The 19,656-nt window shown below is 40.4% G+C and overlaps 3 protein-coding genes across 3 annotated transcripts in view; 1 reads left to right on the top strand and 2 right to left on the bottom strand.

Annotated features, from left to right (window-relative positions):
• The window catches only part of LOC134212470 (venom protease-like), a 28,283-nt gene extending 23,349 nt beyond the window's left edge, over positions 1-4,934 (bottom strand). The window contains exons 1-3 of the mRNA XM_062690369.1: positions 4,674-4,934; positions 4,352-4,591; positions 3,678-3,945 (exon numbers count right to left, since the gene is read on the bottom strand). Of these exons, the coding sequence (XP_062546353.1) occupies positions 3,678-3,945; positions 4,352-4,591; positions 4,674-4,758 (593 nt within the window). The 5' untranslated portion in view covers positions 4,759-4,934. The remainder of the gene's footprint in view (positions 1-3,677; positions 3,946-4,351; positions 4,592-4,673) is intronic.
• LOC134212469 (crossover junction endonuclease MUS81) overlaps positions 1-18,315 on the top strand; it is a 43,470-nt gene extending 25,155 nt beyond the window's left edge. Inside the window, exons 4-5 of the transcript XR_009979284.1 lie at positions 17,573-17,677; positions 18,084-18,315. The gene's annotated coding sequence lies outside the window, so the exon portion shown is untranslated. The remainder of the gene's footprint in view (positions 1-17,572; positions 17,678-18,083) is intronic.
• Positions 18,284-19,385, bottom strand: LOC134212472 (hypertrehalosaemic prohormone). Its single transcript, XM_062690370.1, has 3 exons — positions 19,172-19,385; positions 18,485-18,616; positions 18,284-18,420 (listed from the first exon to the last, which is right to left on the bottom strand). The coding sequence occupies exons 1-3, from the start codon at positions 19,238-19,240 to the stop codon at positions 18,382-18,384; spliced, it is 240 nt and encodes a 79-aa protein (XP_062546354.1). The 5' UTR covers positions 19,241-19,385; the 3' UTR covers positions 18,284-18,381.
• Positions 19,386-19,656: the final 271 nt, after the last annotated feature.

Below are 19,656 nucleotides of genomic sequence, written 5' to 3'. Positions count from 1 at the left end.
AATAGCAGACACGAAAGACCATCACCTTGCCGTAACCCTCTACGGGTTTCGAAGGGACTCGAGAATGCCCCTGAAACTCGAACTACGCACATCACTCGATCCATCGTCGCCTTGATCAACCGTATCAGTTTATCCGGAAATCCGTTTTCGTGCATTAGCTGCCATAGCTGGTCCCGATCGATTGTATCATATGCGGCTTTGAAGTCGATAAATAGATGATGTGCACGTTGTATTCGCGGTATTTCTGCAATACCTGACGTATGGAGAACACCTGGTCTGTGGTAGAGCGTTCACCCATAAATCCCGCCTGGTACTGCCCCACGAACTCTCTTGCAATTGGTGTTAGTCGACGGCATAAAATTTGGGAGAGTACCTTGTAGGCGGCGTTCAGCAATGTGATTGCGCGGTAGTTGCTACAATCCAGCTTATCGCCCTTTTGTAGATGGGGCACACGACACCTTCCATCCACTCCTGCGGCAGAACCTCATCCTCCCAAACCTTGGTAATCACCCAGTGCAGCGCTCTAGCCAGTGCTTCACCACCGTGTTTAAACAGCTCTCCTGGTAGTTGGTCAACTCAAGGGGCTTTGTTGTTTTTCAGCCGGCCGATCTCCTCCTGGATTTCCTGGAGATTCGGAGCCGGAAGTCGCATGTCCTGCGCGCGTGCTCCTAGGTTCATTACCATACCGCCACCGTTGTCTGTCACATTCAGGTGCTCTTCGTAGTGCTGCCGCCACCTTTGGATCACCTCACGCTCGTTCGTAAGAAGGTTCCCGTTTATGTCCTTACACATATCGGGCTATGGCACGTGGCCCTTACGTGAACGGTTCAACTTCTCATAGAACTTTCGTGCGTTATTAGCGCGGTACAGTTCCTCCGTCTCTTCACGGTCTCGATCTTCCTGCTGGCGCTTTTTCCTCCGGAAAATCGAGTTTTGTCTGTTCCGCGCCCGTTTGTATCGTGCCTCGTTCGCCCTCGTGCGGTGTTGCAGCAATCTCGCCCATGCTGCATTCTTCTCCTCAACTAACTGCTCACATTCGCCGTCATACCAGTCGTTTCTCAGATCCGGAGCCACCGTGCCTAGTGCAGCGGTTGCGGTGCTTCCAATGGCGGATCGAATATCTCTCCAGCCATCTTCAAGAGATGCTGCGCCTAGCTGCTCTTCCTTTGGGATTGCCACTTCCAGCTGCTGCGCGTAATCTTGGGCTAGTCTACCGTCTTGTAGCCGCCCAATGTTAAGTCGCGGCCGACGACTCCGACGCGTGTTGATCACCGTCGAGAGTTTTGAGCGCAGACATACTGCGACGAGGTAGTGGTCGGATTCAATATTCGCACTGCGGTAAGTGCGTACGTTCGTGATGTCGGAGAAGAATTTACCGTCGATTAGAACGTTGTCGATTTGGTTTTCCGTTACTTGATTAGGTGATTTCCATGTGGCCTTGTGGATATTCTTGCGGGGGAAGAAAGTGCTTCGGACTACCATTCCGCGGGAGGCTGCAAAGTTTATGCATCGTTGGCCGTTGTCGTTCGATACGGTATGCAGACTATCCGATCCGATGACCGGTCTATACATTTCCTCCCTTCCTACCTGAGCGTTCATGTCACCGATGACGATTTTGACGTCCCGCAGTGGGCATCCATCGTATGTCTGCTCCAGCTGCGCATAGAACGCTTCTTTCTCGTCGTCGGATCTCCTTCGTGTGGGCAGTGCACTTGATGATGCTATAGTTGAAGAAACAGCTTTTTATCCTCAGCTTGCACATCCTTGCGTTGATTGGCTGCCACCCAATCACGCGTTGGCGCATCTTTCCCAGCACTATGAAGCCGGTTCCCAGCTCGTTGGTGGTGCCACAGCTTTGGTAGAAGGTAGCCACTCGATGCCCGCTTTTCCACACTTTCTGTCCTGTCCAGCAGATTTCCTGCAGCGCTACGACATCGAAGTTGCGGGGATGTAATTCATCGTAGATTATCCTGTCGCAACCTGCGAAGCCTAGCGACTTGCAGTTCCATGCTCCAAGCTTCCAATCGTGATCCTTTATTCGTCGCCTAGGTCGTTGCCGATTGTATCGAGTCGTATTATCTTCTATGTCGTTCGTAATAGTTGTTTTTAAAGGCGGCTTATTGGGCCTGCGCAAACCTTCTGTCTCGTCGGAGGGCCGTCGTGTCAGGGCTGTTTAGCGTCCCACCTAACACCAGGACTTGGGCTTGTGCGCTTTGAGCGGCACACGGTCGCTTTGGCGGAGCCTACTTGCGGATACATGCAGCTTTTTATAGAGGTTTAACAGGGCCCACTGTCAAACCCCACCACATCCTAGGCAGGCGCCACAACTCGCAGATGGCCTGGGGAGGGATCGTCAAGCCCTTGGACATAGTCCCTGCTGCCCCAACTGAATCTGTTACACGAACACTAAAAAATTGTAAATTTTTCAGTGGCGCTTGGTGTGATTTGGCAGAACCCCGACCACATAAAAAAAAATAAAAAATATTGAAAAATTCGTTTTTGAGAAAATCGATTTTCAAGTTTTATTTTCTATTACTGGACAATTTTTTTTCACAGTGTATATTTTTATTCAAAAAGACCCAATGATTACCTAAAACACTGCCGAAGACACCAAAACGATCAAACAAGCCATTTTCAAGTTAAATATTTTTGAAAGTTTTCAAGGTGTTTTTGTTTAGGCCCAAAGTTAGGCTAGAGTCAAGATGGCAAACCAATGATGAATAATGATGAAATAACAAACCAATGATTTTTTATGTCTTTATTATCGAGACTTTCAGCGCAAGGCTGGCTCGTCTCGTACAAACCAATGATGATTTTTTGATCATAAGAATGTATATGCAAAATTTCAGAAAAATAAAAAAATACAAAAATAATTCGACCTACGATTTTACAGAGAATTGCTCTGCTGTTTTCATTGATTTTTTTTTTCGGTCAAAATTTAGGTCAATGGCGCTCAAAAAGTTCGATGTACCATTTTCTTAATAACTTTTAAACGGAACGGTCGAATGTTATCAAATTTAATAGTGATCAACTAGGCTTTCGAATGCAACTAATGTCGAGGAAATCGGTTGTTGTTTGAAAAGTTGTCAAATGTTTTTTTTTAGCTTTTGTGCACACACATACACACGGACAGACAGACATGTGATCAGCTTGTCGAGCTGAGTGGACCATTGGAGAATATTTCGATAATGAAGCCCACAATATTATTGGTATTTTCAACTCGGCTAAACAGCCCACACAAAACTCGGCCAACCTACCCAACTAGATGTTTTCGACAACAATCACTATTTACAAACACAAAATTATTTCACCCTGGAAACATTTAAACCATTTGGAAGGATTTTGAATACCCTTTCCAGCATACCACGTTTTTGGAAATCGGTTGAATGTTGATTCGTGTTGCAATTGCAAATATGCCTTCACCATAACATAAATTTACTCACTAGCGCCAAAATACCGGAAAACGTGGTCCTATGCAAACGGAAACACAAAAATATTTGAAATTGAATCCGTACGTTGGCGATCTAACACCCCACCAGAATCAGTATCCACTGCGCCCAAAAGCTTTTTTTCGGCCAACCAGCCCCGGTTTCACCTACTACTCCACATCGCATACCCATGATTCAAATCTTTCGGAAAGTGCCAAATTACACGGATCATTGTCTATACTTTCTCACCTTTCAACGGAATTGATGCAGTGACCTGCGGTCAGCACGAATCTATCGGACACCAACGATCCACCGCACAGATAGCGCACATCGGGAGCTTCTCCATATCCAATTAGTGCCATGTGGGGGAATTCCCGCGATTTGGCCGCTTCGCCATTCACCACCAACTCAATCGCTTTGTGGCCACACTTGTCCAGGCGTTGCAGTTTCGGCGCTTCCGCACCGACCGAGTTGACGTATTCTTTCGAGTAGACGGCTTCCCCATACTCGATGCACTCTGGAACGATACGGTCAATCAGTGTTGGGAGTTGGAACAAAGAGCGCTCAATGATGTCAGGTACGTGCCCTTGTTGCATCTCATTTAGCGTTGAGTGCACTGCTGGACTGGTGAGCAGGTGAATGTAACTGGGTAATTCCATGCCGATTTGAGTGAATCTATTAACTGTAAATGTTATAAATGTCTGTGGGCCAAACATAATTAGAGCGAAACGTCAATCACCACTTAGTCCTATTTAGCCGAATCTTAGGCAATAGGTATTTAAATTTACTATGATAGCAATTTTTTGCCGAATCGAACATGGAATGTCTGAATTGTTTTCTCCCACACCTTAATGGAGTGAACAAACTCTCACCGCGGCCCAACTATGCACTTACGCCGGTCTACATCAATTAAATTAGCGTACTTTCCGCAATTCGAGGATGATTACTCATCGCCGATGAGGCCAAAGGGGCACCCGTCGAAGTTGTTGTTTTCGGTTCGACCCCATCCGGGCAGCAAACCACTTGAACTCTGTTGACGAACCCACACTTGGTGGGATTGGGACGCCTGTTTCGAATGTCATCAATTACGGATGGGCACTCGGACACGATCCGACAGATTCCGGGCGCATTTGTGCGCTGAACGATGCACTCGTCGTCAACGCCTGCCATCATAAATGGAAAAGTTTGGAATAAAAACATCCGTTATCTGTTAAACGATTTGTATGTAGAACAATTAAAAATCACCTAAATCGGTCTGTCCAGATGTGCCAATCGCCAGCAGCACTAGTGCTAGCGGCAGCGTGCGCGACCAGCAATCGAAAATACTCATCTTCACTGATTCAGTACCGGCACTTGACTAAACTTCTCAGCGATGCTGCGATCGACGCCGGACCACGCTGTTATTAATTAGTGACCTCACAGTGCCGTTTCGCATGAACTCGAGAGCATTATCAAATATTCTACGCAAAACTGGAATGAGCTCATAGACTGGCGGGAACCGAACAGCTGCTGTTTTTGTATGGTAGACAAAGTGCTCGTGTTTAGTGGAGCGCTCTAAATTAATCGAATCATTAATGCAGTGCATCGGTTTATTCCAGCAAAAAAGTCCCGCAAACTGGTTTGGGATTCAGTTGAATTTTTTATCCTTGTCTCTTTTCGCCCTCAAATTGCGGGCGTTTTATGTTTAACGCAAAAGGAGAAATAAAGAATAGGCATATGTACAATCTATTTTATATTAGTACATGCGTTGGCTATGCTCGACTATTTATTTATTGAATCGTCTTCGATGGTATCGTACAAGCTAAATTAAACTACATTCCTAATCCTAGTTTTAAAACAATGCTTAGAAATATTAAAATCAAACATATCGCTCACAACGTTGTAGTTTATCAAACAGGAACTTAAAGGGTTGTTATACTCATAATTTGTCAAGTGCATGGGGACAGCGATGAGAGAAGCGTGCCGTAACCTACGACTAGGAACGATGAGTTGGGTCTCTGAGAAAAGATCCGAGTAATCTATGTATCCTTTGAGGATGTCGTGGACCAATAATCTTTTTAGTTTCAACTGTCTTCTTGACAAAAGTTCAAGATCCACCAGCTGACAGCTAGCAGGATAGTCTGGTAAATTTGCAGGGTCATTCCACGGAAAGTGACAAAGTGCAAAACGGATGAATGATTTTTGAATACGTTCAATACGAATGACTTGCGAAGTGTGGTAAGAATCCCAAACAGGGGCAGCATACTCAAGAATGTTGCGCACGAGGGCGCAGTGCAGTGACTTCAATGCATATATGTCTGTAAACTGCGATGCATTACGACGAATGAATTCGAGAACTGCCCAAGCCTTAGCAGTAATTATACAAATATGCTCACTGAAACGCAGTCTAGAATCCATTACGACTCCCAAGTCTCGGATAGAAGCGACACGATCCAGTTCCATTCCATCGATGGTATAGGCGAAGGTAGTTGAAGATAGGCATCGGCAGAAAGTTAAGTTGATGTTAACGCACATCCCATTTTCATCGCACCAACGGAGAAGTTTATCAATGTCCGTCTGCAGAGCAACGCAGTATAGTAATGATTTGATCACTCTGAAGCAGGCTTCGGAATTCTCACTCATATGAATAAAAATCTGCGATTAATCCATTAAGCGGAGTGTGATTTTTCATGGTCCCCCTGTGAGGAAGTATTCTTACACAACATTTCTATCCGGATAGAATCCCGACTAGAAGAGCATAACAACAATTGAACTCAATTTTAACATATTGTGATATTTATAACTTATTTTGATACAATTTTGTTGTCAGTAGCAATTATCTTTCAAATGTTGTAACAGGATTATATCATAATATGATTTGAAAAATGCTTAACACCGAATTGCCCAATAGTAGGCAATTAAAATAGATGCCATAGGTAGCCAGCTCCCAGCCATAGGTATCACAACGCTGATATAATTTGAGAAGGTTGCCTTATTTGTTATGTTGTTAATTTCATGTTCTCGAAAAATATTCTTGTTCAGACAAAAACAACAAAAAATATGATTGTTGATTACAATCTGGTGACCTATCACGACCTGTAAAAATTCCAACTGCACAAAAACAATATATTTTGTATCTGATCCTGTTATAAATTTCTAACAGAATATGTTATTTTTATGATAAAATTGTAACACAATTTGATAGTTTTTTGTTTCCTGTAGTGCAGTTTTTGATAGAAATTTAGTTATTTTAACAACATCCTGCACCATGTTTCTAACAAATTTTGTTATAAAAATTTAGTATAACATAATAACATAGTATGATATAATTTTGATATGACCTTCTAGTCGGGATGGCGGGTGATAAATTCTTGAGCGCCGGATCGCCGGATAATTTAATTTTAATCCACAAATTTTCCTTCTCGTCGCGTCATCAGATAAATTTTACAAGCATATTTTCAAAAATTTAGGACCGCAACGGGATTCGAACCCAAAACAATTTTAAAACGTTCAGTGCGCCCACGCCACCACATGAATTGATTGAAAGCAATGGGAAAAACTGCTGTATTGAACCTTTTGCTTATCGTGGCGCATCGTCAGATTCATTCAGCTTGGAGAGGCAAAGTAAGCCACATTTGATTTTCGCGAAACATGGGAAGAAGGATAACAATTTTTCGCACCATCGCTTGTGCCGGAGTTTATCGCACTGTAATTTATCCGGATAAAATGCATGGTGGAGTGATCAGTTGTCGCGTGAGTGAGTGAGAAATCCGAACCCTGCTCTGAAGATTTTGAGATCGTCGGCAAACATTATAGTTTTGCAGATGAGAGTCGAAGGCTTAGGTCGTTTACAATTTTTTTTTGTTAGCAAATGTTGTTGAGTACAAAATTTACGTTCAAAGTCAATTACTTAGGGGCCATCCAGAAACCACGTGGTCAAATTTTTGAAGATATTCAACCCCCCCCCTCCCCCCATGTGGCTTATCGTGGTCATTTGACAGACCCCCCCCTCCCCCCCTATGACCACGTGGTTTTTTTTCAAGTACAAAAATTTAAAAAAAACCTTGTGTAACTAAAACATATGGTTAATCCGATCAATTTTGAAGATGGAAATTATAAATTTTCATGAAGTCGAAAATTTTGATGATGTTATCATGTTGTAATGTGTATCAGGTATTAGGAAATCTAGAACTCGCACACCTTCACTGCAGCAGGAGGATATAAAAAAAATGTGGACTCGCGAATATCTTATAAAAATTTCGAGAAAAATTTATAATGGTTTAGAAATTTTCCAAAATATCCCTATATTTTTAATTTATTTTTTATTTTTTATTAGTGTTTTTTTTTTAAATATTTTTTTAGATATTAACCTCAGCGAAGCATCTGAACTGAACTCGTACAACGAAAAGTTTATCAGAGAATCACAAACTTAATATGTAATCTTAGAGATGCAAATAAAACCTCCTACTGATGTTTCTTTTGAGTAGCATTCTTGTAGAAATTGCAGTATTGTTTTCAGAATCATCAATATTAGAAATAAATAATTATAAAATATTTTCGTTTTGAATTGTTCATTGCTAACATTGATTTATTCATGAAACTTTTGCATTTTTTCGTTGAACATTTTGATTTCTTTATGGAAAATTTTTATTTCATAATTGCAATTTTTGCTTTTACAAGTGCTAATTTACTATTATTGTGTGTATTATTGTTCTTTATTGGCAATTTCCTATTTTATTATGGAAAATTTCTATTTGTTGCTCTGCTAAAGAGATTTTCAATCCAGAGCTGGCTCATCTCTCAAAATTTCTAATTCTTCATTGAAATTTTATTTTGATATCGACTCGTGGAAGCCAATGATGCCATATTAAAAATATTTTCTCGGTCACTCTGACGGTTCTTTGGAATAATTTTCCAAGGAAAACGTCTTGATTGATCTGGTAGATTCGTGGGCTGAACTTGAGAGTATTTTGAAGTACCTTGAGCATCTCGTATTCCTGAATATTAATCACTGGCTTAACGTTCAGGATAACCCATCTTATCTGAGTGTTCAGAATGATTCAAACATTTAAACTTTATTTACATGCTCTTAGAATCGAAATCTTCCCAAGGTTTCGGATATCTGAGTTTTCATGGTCAGTCAAATTTGAGCTCCCATATTTTTTCTGTAAAGCCAATATCTAGATGAACAATTTTACTGAAGAAAATGGTGGCCTAGTCATCTTTTGTGATTTTATAGACAACCTAAAACGCTGGGCATATATGACCCATCATTACTGAAAGGGTTGTTGAGGGTTGTTTTGGAATTTAATTTCAATCGTTATTATAACACTATTTTTTAACCTAGATTGTTTTTAGGAATTGGAGTGTTTTTTTCTGGAACACTGCCACTTTTTTTCATATCGCAGGAATCTAAGACCCTTTTATGAATTTAAAAAGCATTTTATTTAGAATTTCATGTTGATTTTTTAAATGCAAGCTTCTCTATGTCATAACCTTTTTCATACGCACTACTAGAATTTTGTGTATTTAGAACATTTAGGTGCATTATTATTTTTTTTCGATCAATTATCCTAATTATTCAATATCATAAAAACTAGGCTTCTTAAGCCTAAATTATTGCCTACATTTATTGCTTGGATTAATTTTAAATTCCAAGATCTTCTTAATTTTCAAGAATAATTATTCTGGAGTTGCAGTCTCCCCGGAATATCTTTAGAATTTCAACGACATTTTTTTCCGAAATTCTGTGGAAGAGCTCCGAAAAATGTTCGGTAGAAATTTTGAAGAACTAGAAGAATTCGTAGAAGGATCCGAAATGCATATTTACTATGAAAATTCCAATAAACATCATATTCCGAAGAATTTACAGTATAAATTAGAAAAAAATCCAGACAAGACAAGAATCTCTAAAGATTTTTTTCAAAATCCCGGGCAATTTTAATGAATCTTCAAAGGAAATTCTTATAAGTTTCCAATGGATTTTTTTGTTTTCCAAAAGAAATTCTTAGAAATTTTCAGCAGTTTTTTAATTTTCAAAAGAAATTATTCGGAATATGCCAAAATATTTCCGATGGAAATTCTCAAGATTTTCCAGTAGAAAATCGAAAAAAGTTTATCTGAAACACCAATAATGAATTTCCCGAGAAAATTCCGATGTTTTTACAAGTGGAAATATCGAAAAAATTGTACTTTTGTAGTACTTGTAAAGGTTGTACTTTTGAAGCTTTTTTAGTAGGAATTCCTTAAAAAATTAAATCCAAATTTTAAAGATTTTCTGATGTGAAAATTCCTTAAACTTTCTAAATCATTTCCTGCCCAAGAAACATTTTAAGTTTTATAACGCTCTTGAAGACCATAATTTACTCTTCAAGAGTGTTATAAAACCATCATAAAACCAAAATGTTACTAGGGTGTGCATCTTTGCATGGTAAAGATTTAAAGCAATGTTTAGCTGAACCTACAAAGAAATCAAAATGACATCCCGAAGAAGAATGAATTCCCGATGAAATTTTGAAATGATTTCTGGTTCAGATTAAAAAAAAAACATGAACCTTGAGAATTCTAAAGATTTATTCTTTGAAAATCCAAAGAATTTTTTGAAGATAATCCATAGACTCTTCCGTGGAAATTCTAAATAATACCTCTAATAAAAAAAATACTTGGAAAATTTAATTAACAAATAGCGTAACAAAGTATTCTGAAAAATTTTCATTTCAAAATTCCAAAATTGAAAAAAAAAAAATCAACGGAAATATCAAAGTGTTTCATGTGGCATTGGCTCCATATTCCAACTTCCAACCAACCAACTTCCTGCTTTTCAACTTAGTATATTCTATTAACATTTCCTCAGTTATAAATTGAAAGCTTTTATATGCCAGCCATTGCACGATTATATATTTTGTGTAGCAAGTACGATGGATACATTATACCTAGGGTGTCGAGAATGTTTCCCACCCGAAAACATCCTAGACAAGGACGAGAATCGAGCTCGTCATCTCCGGATTGGCAATCCTACGCCTTTGCTCGCAAGGCTAACTGGAGACTGAACATTTTGAAGTGCACTCCTTAAAATGTTCGAAAAACTTCTTTTGTAAATGAAGAAGAATTTCTGGCGAAGATTCGGAAGAACTTGTCGAAGAAATTTATTAAAATTTTCAGACAGAATTGACATGGAATTTTTTTCGGAGTTTTAAGGAAAAAATTTCGGAATTTAAACTGGAGATGTTTTGTTTTTTTTTCATTATCAATTTGCAGCAAAATTTCCAAGAAAAATTTTTCAGAGGGAATTGTTCAAAAAAAAATCTGAATGCCAGCAGGATTGTATGAAGTAATGTCAAAGTTTTTACAGCAAATTTCTTTACTTGATTTATCCTGAATATCCATAAGAAATTTTTTTGAATTTTTCTTCATTAGATTTTTTCTTGGATTATTGTAAAAACATGAACATTTTTCAAAATTGTAGCTGCAGTCCGCTGATGCAAAAGTGTCGGCGGCGTGATGCCAAAAACCATCTGCGGCGGAATTTTTTTTTATTTTTTTTCCCTTTTTCCTTTCCAAATTTTCTGGTGGAAATTGAAACTGAATCGCAACCTGTTTTTCGTTTATTTTTGTATGGACATAGGATCTTAGGCTAAGACGGTCAAATAATGCAGATATGCAAAGGCGATGCGACCGACGCTGCGTTATCGATTTTTCTCGATGCACACCTACGTCTTTTAACGCTGAGTTGAAAAGACGCTACGTAAACATCGGCCCTTAGATGCCCTTTGCGTTTAATGATTAAATCATTAAATTTCAATGATATGTATATTTTACACCGTTATTGTTATGCACCAAAAGTTTTTCGTGCAAAAAAAAAACCACGTGGTTCGAGAGCAACACCCCCCCTCCCCCCATGTGGCTTATCGTGGTCATTTTCCACGCCCCCCCCCCTCCCCCCATATATGACCACGTGGTTTCTGGACGGCCCCTTACATGATTTTTCGGATATTTACAAGCTTTTATTAAATGCCATGATTACACTCTTGAGCATTCTTTAAAAAAATGTTATTAGAAGAGGGGCGCTTGTTGCCATTTTTAAACTATTCTGAAACATGGCGCATACAAAACATCCTTCAACAGACATGAATATCCGTTTTTTATCTCGGAAATTTCATCGTAATTCTGAGATATTTGTCAGGTCAGGCAGGAATTTCCGGGATGAATCTTTGCACGAATAATGAATCCTTGTATCGTTCTTGGAGATTTCATCTGAGTTTCTAGTAAAAAACGGCACAAATTCCTGCCGTAAAATTGCGGTTAAATTGGCATTCAAAATGTTAATTGGCGAAATTTCCTGCATGAACTCCTGGCGAAACTTGCTGGCTGGAGTTTGCGCAAATTATTCTACAAAATTCCTGAAGAAATTTCCGAAAATATTCCTCCGAAATTTCCGAATAAATTTACGGTTTGAATTCAAATTTCAAATCAACGGTGCTTGAGCAACTATGGTAGATTTTGTATTTTTTGTTTCTTTACACAAATTCAAATAATTGTTATACATAAGTTTTGTTTAATAACGAAGTGTTATGGTGTAATTCGTTAATCTCTACGCAAGTTTGTCTTGTGATCAATAATTACAACAAAGTTGCATAATTTATTACTTCAGAAGAAATTGCGGTTTCAGCAGATTTTTAATTATTTGCCAAGGCTACAATCAATTATGGTCAAATCTGACCTGCACATTTCTTGTATATCAATGATTCTCATAAAGTTCGATCAACAAAAATTCCACTGACGGAACGGAATAAAACATGCCATAACTATCATCTCATCTAAAAAGCGGTGCGTATTGAAATAGTTTTGGCTCTTTCCACCCACGCCTTTTCAAAGATTTGAAACGTTATGACCCCGGGATTTCTTGCTGTCCCGGAAGGAGACTAGTCTAGACCCCAAGCTGCTGGTCTGGTGTCAAAAAGTATCCATCACATCGAGAGAGGTTTTGTGCATTTTGAGCGTAGACGAGAGAGTACACGTATAAATCAACTCATACTAAATATAGCTCATTTTCAACAAATTTCAATTTACTGGCGTCGTTTTAAATATATCGACGGATTCAACATAACTAGAGGGTATGAATTAATTTAACATTCGACACGTTAATATATACGATGCGGTAAATTGACGGAATCTTTGTAATTAATTTTATAAAGATAAACATAATGATAATTCAATGTGAGAAAATCGTAACGTGTACAGTGAACACTGGGAGGAAATTTGCGAGTTTCAAGCAAAATATCTTGAAACTTTGATTCGATCGAGTCCGCAGCTCCCAGATGTATCTGTAGTCGCTCAATTTAAATTGACGGTTGAATCGAGCCTAAAACTTTTTTCTCTATATTTCCACTCTATTACACTCTATTATTCGGTAACAGATTTCAATAATAAATAATCACCTTTGGAAAAAATGCTAGAATAAAAGTTATTTGGCATAGTCCAAATTAGTTGAAAACGAAGAAAAAAAGTTTTTGATAGCAAATCAATTTTATCGCCATTTACACAAGCCATAAAGATATGCCAAATATTGCTTTTTGTTGTTGTAACAATTCGATGAAAGTAGGAAGATGCAAAATTTGATGGAGCCGTAATTCACCGTCTTCGGAATTTGGTTAGTTGACTTCTGAGATTTCACAAACTTCCAACACATGGAGGGGTTGTTCTTTAAATTCGGCTGCAAGTTGTCCTGGTGTCTACGGTCGCAAGAGTCAAGAAGCTCGTTATAGGAAGATTCCACTAGTTCTAGTGCATTCCTGTTCTAGTCGGTTTTATTAGCGAAGAATCTTTTGCGCTCTTTTTTTCAATTTGTCAGAGCTTTCTGCTAATACAGTGATTATTACTTCGGCGGCAATATAAAATAAAGAGAAAACGAAATAAAACAGTATAAAATTAAATTTTTCCATGGAAAATTTGTAATTGTACTGACGTATGTTACCAAAGAATGTCAAGAGAAAGCAATAACAACAAACACTATTTGAAATATTCTATTGGTATTTCTAAAAACTCTTAAAACTTAAAACAAAAACAAAAGAATGTTCTGATGGTAGACATAAATAAGATGAAGACAAAAACGCATAGCTTTTCACAAAAACTCCAAGCTTTCGTCATAAAAATACACATGGACACATGGACACTCTAAATGAAACTGTGCACCATGGTCCACCGGGAATAAGGAGGAATGGTCCTCCGGAAATTTAGGGAGTTTGGTGTCAGCAAATCTCTCAACTTCATCGGGAGTACGCGCATACTCGCCGATGTGCTCAAGGACCGTGGATTCGGCATCGTAGCGCTGCAGGAGGTTTGTTGGAAGGGATCAATGGTGCGAACGTTTAAAGGTAATCATACCATCTACCAGAGCTACGGCAACACACACCAGCTGGGAACAGCTTTCATAGTGATGGGCGATATGCAAAGGCGCGTGATCGGGTGGTGGCCGATAAATGAAAGAATGTGCAGGTTGAGTATCAAAGGCCAATTATTCAACTTCAGCATAATCAACGTCCATAGCCCACACTCCGGAAGCACTTATGATGATAAGGACGCATTCTACGCGCAGCTGAAACGTGAGTACGACAGCTGCCCAAGCCACGACGTCAAAATCATCATAGGAGATTTGAACGCTCAGGTTGGCCAAGAGGAGGAGTTTAGACCGACTATTGGGAAGTTCAGGGCTTCTCGGCTGACGAAAAAAAACGGCCTACGACTAATTGATTTCGCCGCCTCCAAGAATATGGTCATTCGCAGCACCTACTTCCAACACAGCCTCCCGTATCGGTACATCTGGAGATCACCACTGCAGACAGAATCACAAATCGACCGCGTTTTGATTGATGGACGGTACTTCTCCGACATTATCGACGTCAGGACATATCGTGGCGCTAAAATCGACTCTGACCACTATCTGGTGATGCTTAAACTGCGCCCAAAACTATCCGTCATCAACAATGATCGATACTGACGACCGACCTGATGTCCCCACTGCATACGCGCAGTATCTCGAGGCAGCGTTGCCGGAAGAGGGTGAGCTCGATGGAGCCCAGTCAAAGCAGTCATTAACGACGCAGCGGAGAACAACGTTGGGTATATGGGACGAAGTCGACGGAACGATTGGTTCGACAAAGAATGCAGCAAGGTACCCGGCAGAACGTGGAACGTTATAGACGGAAGCGGAGACAGCAGACCCGCCTTTTTCAGGAGAAGAAACGCCGCTTGGTAGAAGCGGAGTGCGAGGATATGGAACAGCTGTGCCGTTCTCAAGAAACACGCAAGTTCTATCAGAAGCTCAACGCATCCCGCAAAGGCTTCGTGCCGCGAGCTGAAATGTGCCGGGATAAGGATGGGAGTATCTTGACGTGTGGTGATCGAAAGGTGGAAGCAGAACCACGAGGAACATTTGAATGGCGCAGAGAGTACAGACAGTGAAAGTCAAGGCAGCGGAGGAGATGACTACGTCAGTTCAGCGGACGATGGAAGCCAGCCAGCCCCCATCTTGAGGGAAGTTAAGGATGCCATCCTACAGCTAAAGACCAATAAAGCAGCTGGTAAGGATGGTATCGGAGCTGAGCTCATCAAGATGGGCCCAGGGAAGCTAGTCACTTGCCTGCACAAACTAATAGTCAGAATCTGGGAAACTGAACCGGAGGAGTGGAAGGAAGGGGTTATATGCCCCATCTACAAGAAAGGTGACAAGCTGGAGTGTGAGAACTATCGAGCGATCACTATCCTTAATGCCGCCTACAAAGTGATATCCCAGATCATCTTCCGGCGTCTGTCACCATTAGTGAATGAGTTCGTGGGAAGTTATCAAGCCGGCTTCGTTGACGGCCGCTCTACAACGGACCAGATCTTTACTGTACGGCAAATCCTTCAAACATGCCGTGAATACCAGGTCCCAACGCACCATCTGTTCGTTGATTTCAAGGCGTATAGACCGTATAGACCGCGTAGAGCTATGGAAAATTATGGACGAGAACTGCTTCCCTGAGAAGCTTACCAGAATGATCGAAGCAACGGTGGATGGTGTGCAAAACTGTGTGAAGATTCCGGGCGAACACTCCAGTTTGTTCGAATCGCGCCGTGAGACTAAGACAAGGTGATGGACGTTCGTGCCTGTTGTTCAACATTGCGCTAGAAGGTGTCATGAGGAGAGCCGGGTGTAACAGCCGCTGTACGATTTTCAACAGATTCAGTCAATTTATTTGTTTCGCGGATGATATGGACATTGTCGGCCGAATATTTGAGAAAGTGGCAGAGCTGTACACCCGCCTGAAACGCGAAGTATCAAAAGTTGGACTGGTGGTGAATGCGTCAAAGACCAATTATATGCTTGTGGGCGGAACCGAGCGCGACAGGGCCCGCCTGGGAAGCAGTGTTACGATAGACGGGGATACCATCGAGGTGGTCGAGGAATTCGTCTACCTCGGATCCTTGCCAACGGCTGATAAAAATGTTAGTCGTGAAATACGAAGGCGCATTATCTGTGGAAGTCGGACCTACTACGGGCTCCAGAAGAAACTGCGGTCAAAAATATTCGCCACCGCACCAAATGTATCATGTACAAGACGCTGATAAGACCGGTAGTCCTCTACGGACATGAAACATGGACAATGCTCGAGGAGGACTTGCAAGCACTCGGAGTATTCGAGAGACGGGTGCTTAGGACCATCTTTGGTGGTGTGGAAGAAGACGGTGTGTGGTGGCGAAGAATGAATCACGTGCTCGTCCAGCTCGACGGCGAACCCAGTATTCAGAAGGTAGCTAAAGCAAGAAGGGTACGATGGGCAGGGCATGTTGCAAGAATGCCGGGCAGCAACCCTGCAAAGATGGTGTTCGCTTCCGTTCCTTCAGGTACGAGACGGCGTGGAGGACAGTGAGCGAGGTGGACAAAACGACTTGGCGAGCGTGGGGCGTGTTCGAAGATGGTGAGATGCGACCTCGAACCGTGTATTGTGGCGTCAAATTGTTGATTCAGTGTTATCTGCTTAGATGTAGACTTAATAAATGAATTACCGAACAATTCACCAAAAATTCACCGAATTGATTTAAGTGTGTTCGGAAGAAATTTCGTTAAAACTCATGAAGGTATTTTTAACGGAATTCTTGACGAAGGATTTCTGAAAAAATCCGAAGGGATTTTTACAGATATTTCCGAAGGAGTTCTTAATTCAGTTCCCAAAAAGAATCTGGAAGAACTCCTTCAGAATTTTATTATGGTTTTCCTAAAAGTTCTCCTAGCGAAAGTTTTGAAGGATTTCTTAGCGAAATTCCCTAGAAATTTTTAGAATCTTTTCTTAAATTCTCGAAGGAACTTCTGGATTTATCTTCTTCTTCTTATTGGGATTACATCCCCCACTGGGACATTGCCGCCTCGCTGCTTAGTGTTCATTCAGCACTTCCACAGTTATCAGCCGCGAGGTTTCTAAGCCAAGTAACCATTTTTGCATTCGCATGTTGCATCGAGACAATTTACAAGCCGAAAATTGTCTAGACCGGCACCGGGAATCGAACCCAATCACCCCCTCAGCATGGTCTTGCTTTATAGCCGCGCATCTTACCGCTAGGCTAAAGGGGGGCCCTTCTGGATTTATATCCGAAGGAATATCCGGATTTTCAAAGGAATCCCCGGAAAAAAATAAAAAGGAATTCTTATAGGATTGATCGAATGTATTCTTGGAGAAATCTTTGGCACCCGATGTTTAAACGATAGCATTTGCCACCCAAATTAGCTGAAAATTTAGGATGATTATTAAAAAGGCAAATGTAATCGTTTAAGCATCGGGGATAAAAAAAAGTCAAAATTTAGATCACTCTAATGACCAGTTGTGGTATGCACACGAGGGTATTCTTAATTATACAGAGAAAAAAGAAAACAAGTTTTGCGAGAACATCCTGAGGAACAACGAAAGAGTAGGAGCCTTTTCTAGTTCTGCGAGAACAAGAAAAGGCTTGCAAAAAAGCGCGTTATTCAAAAAGCCTATCGGTTTCGTAGAGTTTTGTATAAAACAAATAAGCCTCAGATAAATCAATTTGAAAAAAATACAAAATTACATTATATTGCAATTGAATATTGTACAATATATTTTTAATTTCGTTGATTGTAGATATTTCGTTCATTTTATGAATTGCAGATTGCGCTCAAATTCGAAAGGATAATGATGATCAATGGATCGCATCGCAGTGCTTTGAGTACCAACTTTCAGAAGGAGGTTCATCATCAGGATACTCACGTGGTAGTAAGTATTATTCAACTATTATAAATTTATGATCTGCTATGTTGGCCAATGAAGAAAAATCTGTCTTGGAGGGAAATAAAGAAACCATACATTAGACTCGGTCTTTGCGTTTCTTCCTAAATTTCCCAATGATTGTTTTAGTTTTCAATCTGAGGCCTATCGTTTATGGTAATGATGATTTTCGGAACGTTAGAGTCTCCATTGGAGTTCGCTGAGAATGTCATAAGGCTATAGCTCCATGTGATGATCAGCAATTGTGTCAACATGTGTTGAGCATTTAGTTTAGGATTCTCGCGTAACCGTACGGCTGATTCACGTTTCACTGATAATAATTTGTTGAAAGATTTTTTATTCCCGTTATTTTGAAACTTTTCAAGTGAAACGAGCATTTATTTCAAATTCACAGATACCGGTATCCCATCCAGGAAAGTGCGTTTCGGATTGAAAAATGACAACGGACCTTATTCACTTATGCCATTTTCTGTGAGGTCTATATTTGGGCGCTTGGTCGATGTGAGTGTTGTTTGTGTGGGTATCTCACAAGGAACGAAACGGATGAATTAATCTTTTACATATCTACAGATTTTAAACTTAATAAATGGAGCAAAAATAGAAACAATCGCTTCCGCTCGAAACGTAGCTTTTTTGACTTTCGTGGCAGCGGTGCCGTTTGATGACAGCAGTCCATCTCTTGATCGCGGTTTCTACTTTTGATTGCATTCCAGAATCTTCTGCGCTTCGGTCTGTGGAGGAGTGAATTAATTATAGGTGGAGTTGGGTTAGATTTGAAGATGACACCATATTTACCTGAATCATCCGGTAAATCACCATTAGTGAGTCCACTGGCGTTTTACAGCTGTCCTGCACACCGAACGAACCGGGCATGTTCATGGTCAGGGCGTTTGAGGAGCGTTTTCCCCAAGATGGAGTGAAAGTGAGCTGATGGAAGATATTACGTATCGAATGAGATGATTAGAATCAACATTTCACTTGTTTGACGAGAGATTTTGTAAATCAATGTTTTAATTACTTATTTCTGTTCATTCTGTTCACATATCAGTACATTTTTGGTATCAAGTTCTTTTGAGAAAATTTTAGTTTTTTTATCATCACATCTTAGATCTACAAACATTTTCTTCTACTGGTTAAACTTTAAAACAAAATTTCAGAAGCCAATTAATTGAAATAGAGTAAATAATCACTGTATAATTGACTGAGCATTGACTTAGCTCCAATCTTGGAGTATGTACATCCTGTAATAGTTAGAAGAGCTCTACTATTCAGAATCTCAATTACACATCCGACCGACGGCAATGGTAATTTATTAGCGTCTGCTATGCAGCAGGAAGTACAGTGCCAATGAGATTAGATTTTAATCAAACTCAATCTCTAATTAGCGACTCAGCTTTCACTCTACGCTACGTCAAATGAGTCAACCACGCCAGCAATGATTATGCCAATATGCACTGCTTGGCACTCCACCGAAACCCTCACCTGTGCATCACAAACGAAGATCAAAGAGGCGCAGATTAGCAGCACGCTGAACAGTTTCACCAGATCCATATCCGGGCGGGATGATCGGAAGCGAATGGCAATTGTTTGGCAAACCAAAGCAAATCTGATACTCTCAGTAAACGGTCGTCCGGCACACAATCGCACAACTCCTCTATTGAACAGGCACTTGATACTGGATTGATGACGGAAAAGCTGATTGAAATGGTTTTTATACTATCGATAGCGCGCGGGCAACCGTTCGGCGTTTGCCGTGCAACTTTGCTAGGGTTTCATTGCAGGAAGAGTTAATTAGTTATCGTCATCAAGAGCTTTGCATATATTTAGCAGTTAGGTGGTAGTCGGGATGCTGTGGATGCGCCAGTGAAAGACAAGGAGTTCAATTTATTTTTATGACATTCTCGCTGACGTAATGAATCCTTCTAAGTAACGGAAGAGGAAGGAGGGTTTTTCTAGCTTTGCAGCCT

The sequence above is a fragment of the Armigeres subalbatus genome, chromosome 2, assembly GCF_024139115.2.
Source record: "Armigeres subalbatus isolate Guangzhou_Male chromosome 2, GZ_Asu_2, whole genome shotgun sequence".
In the NCBI taxonomy this organism is placed as follows: domain Eukaryota; kingdom Metazoa; phylum Arthropoda; class Insecta; order Diptera; family Culicidae; genus Armigeres; species Armigeres subalbatus.
This window is presented reverse-complemented; position numbering and strand designations above follow the sequence as displayed.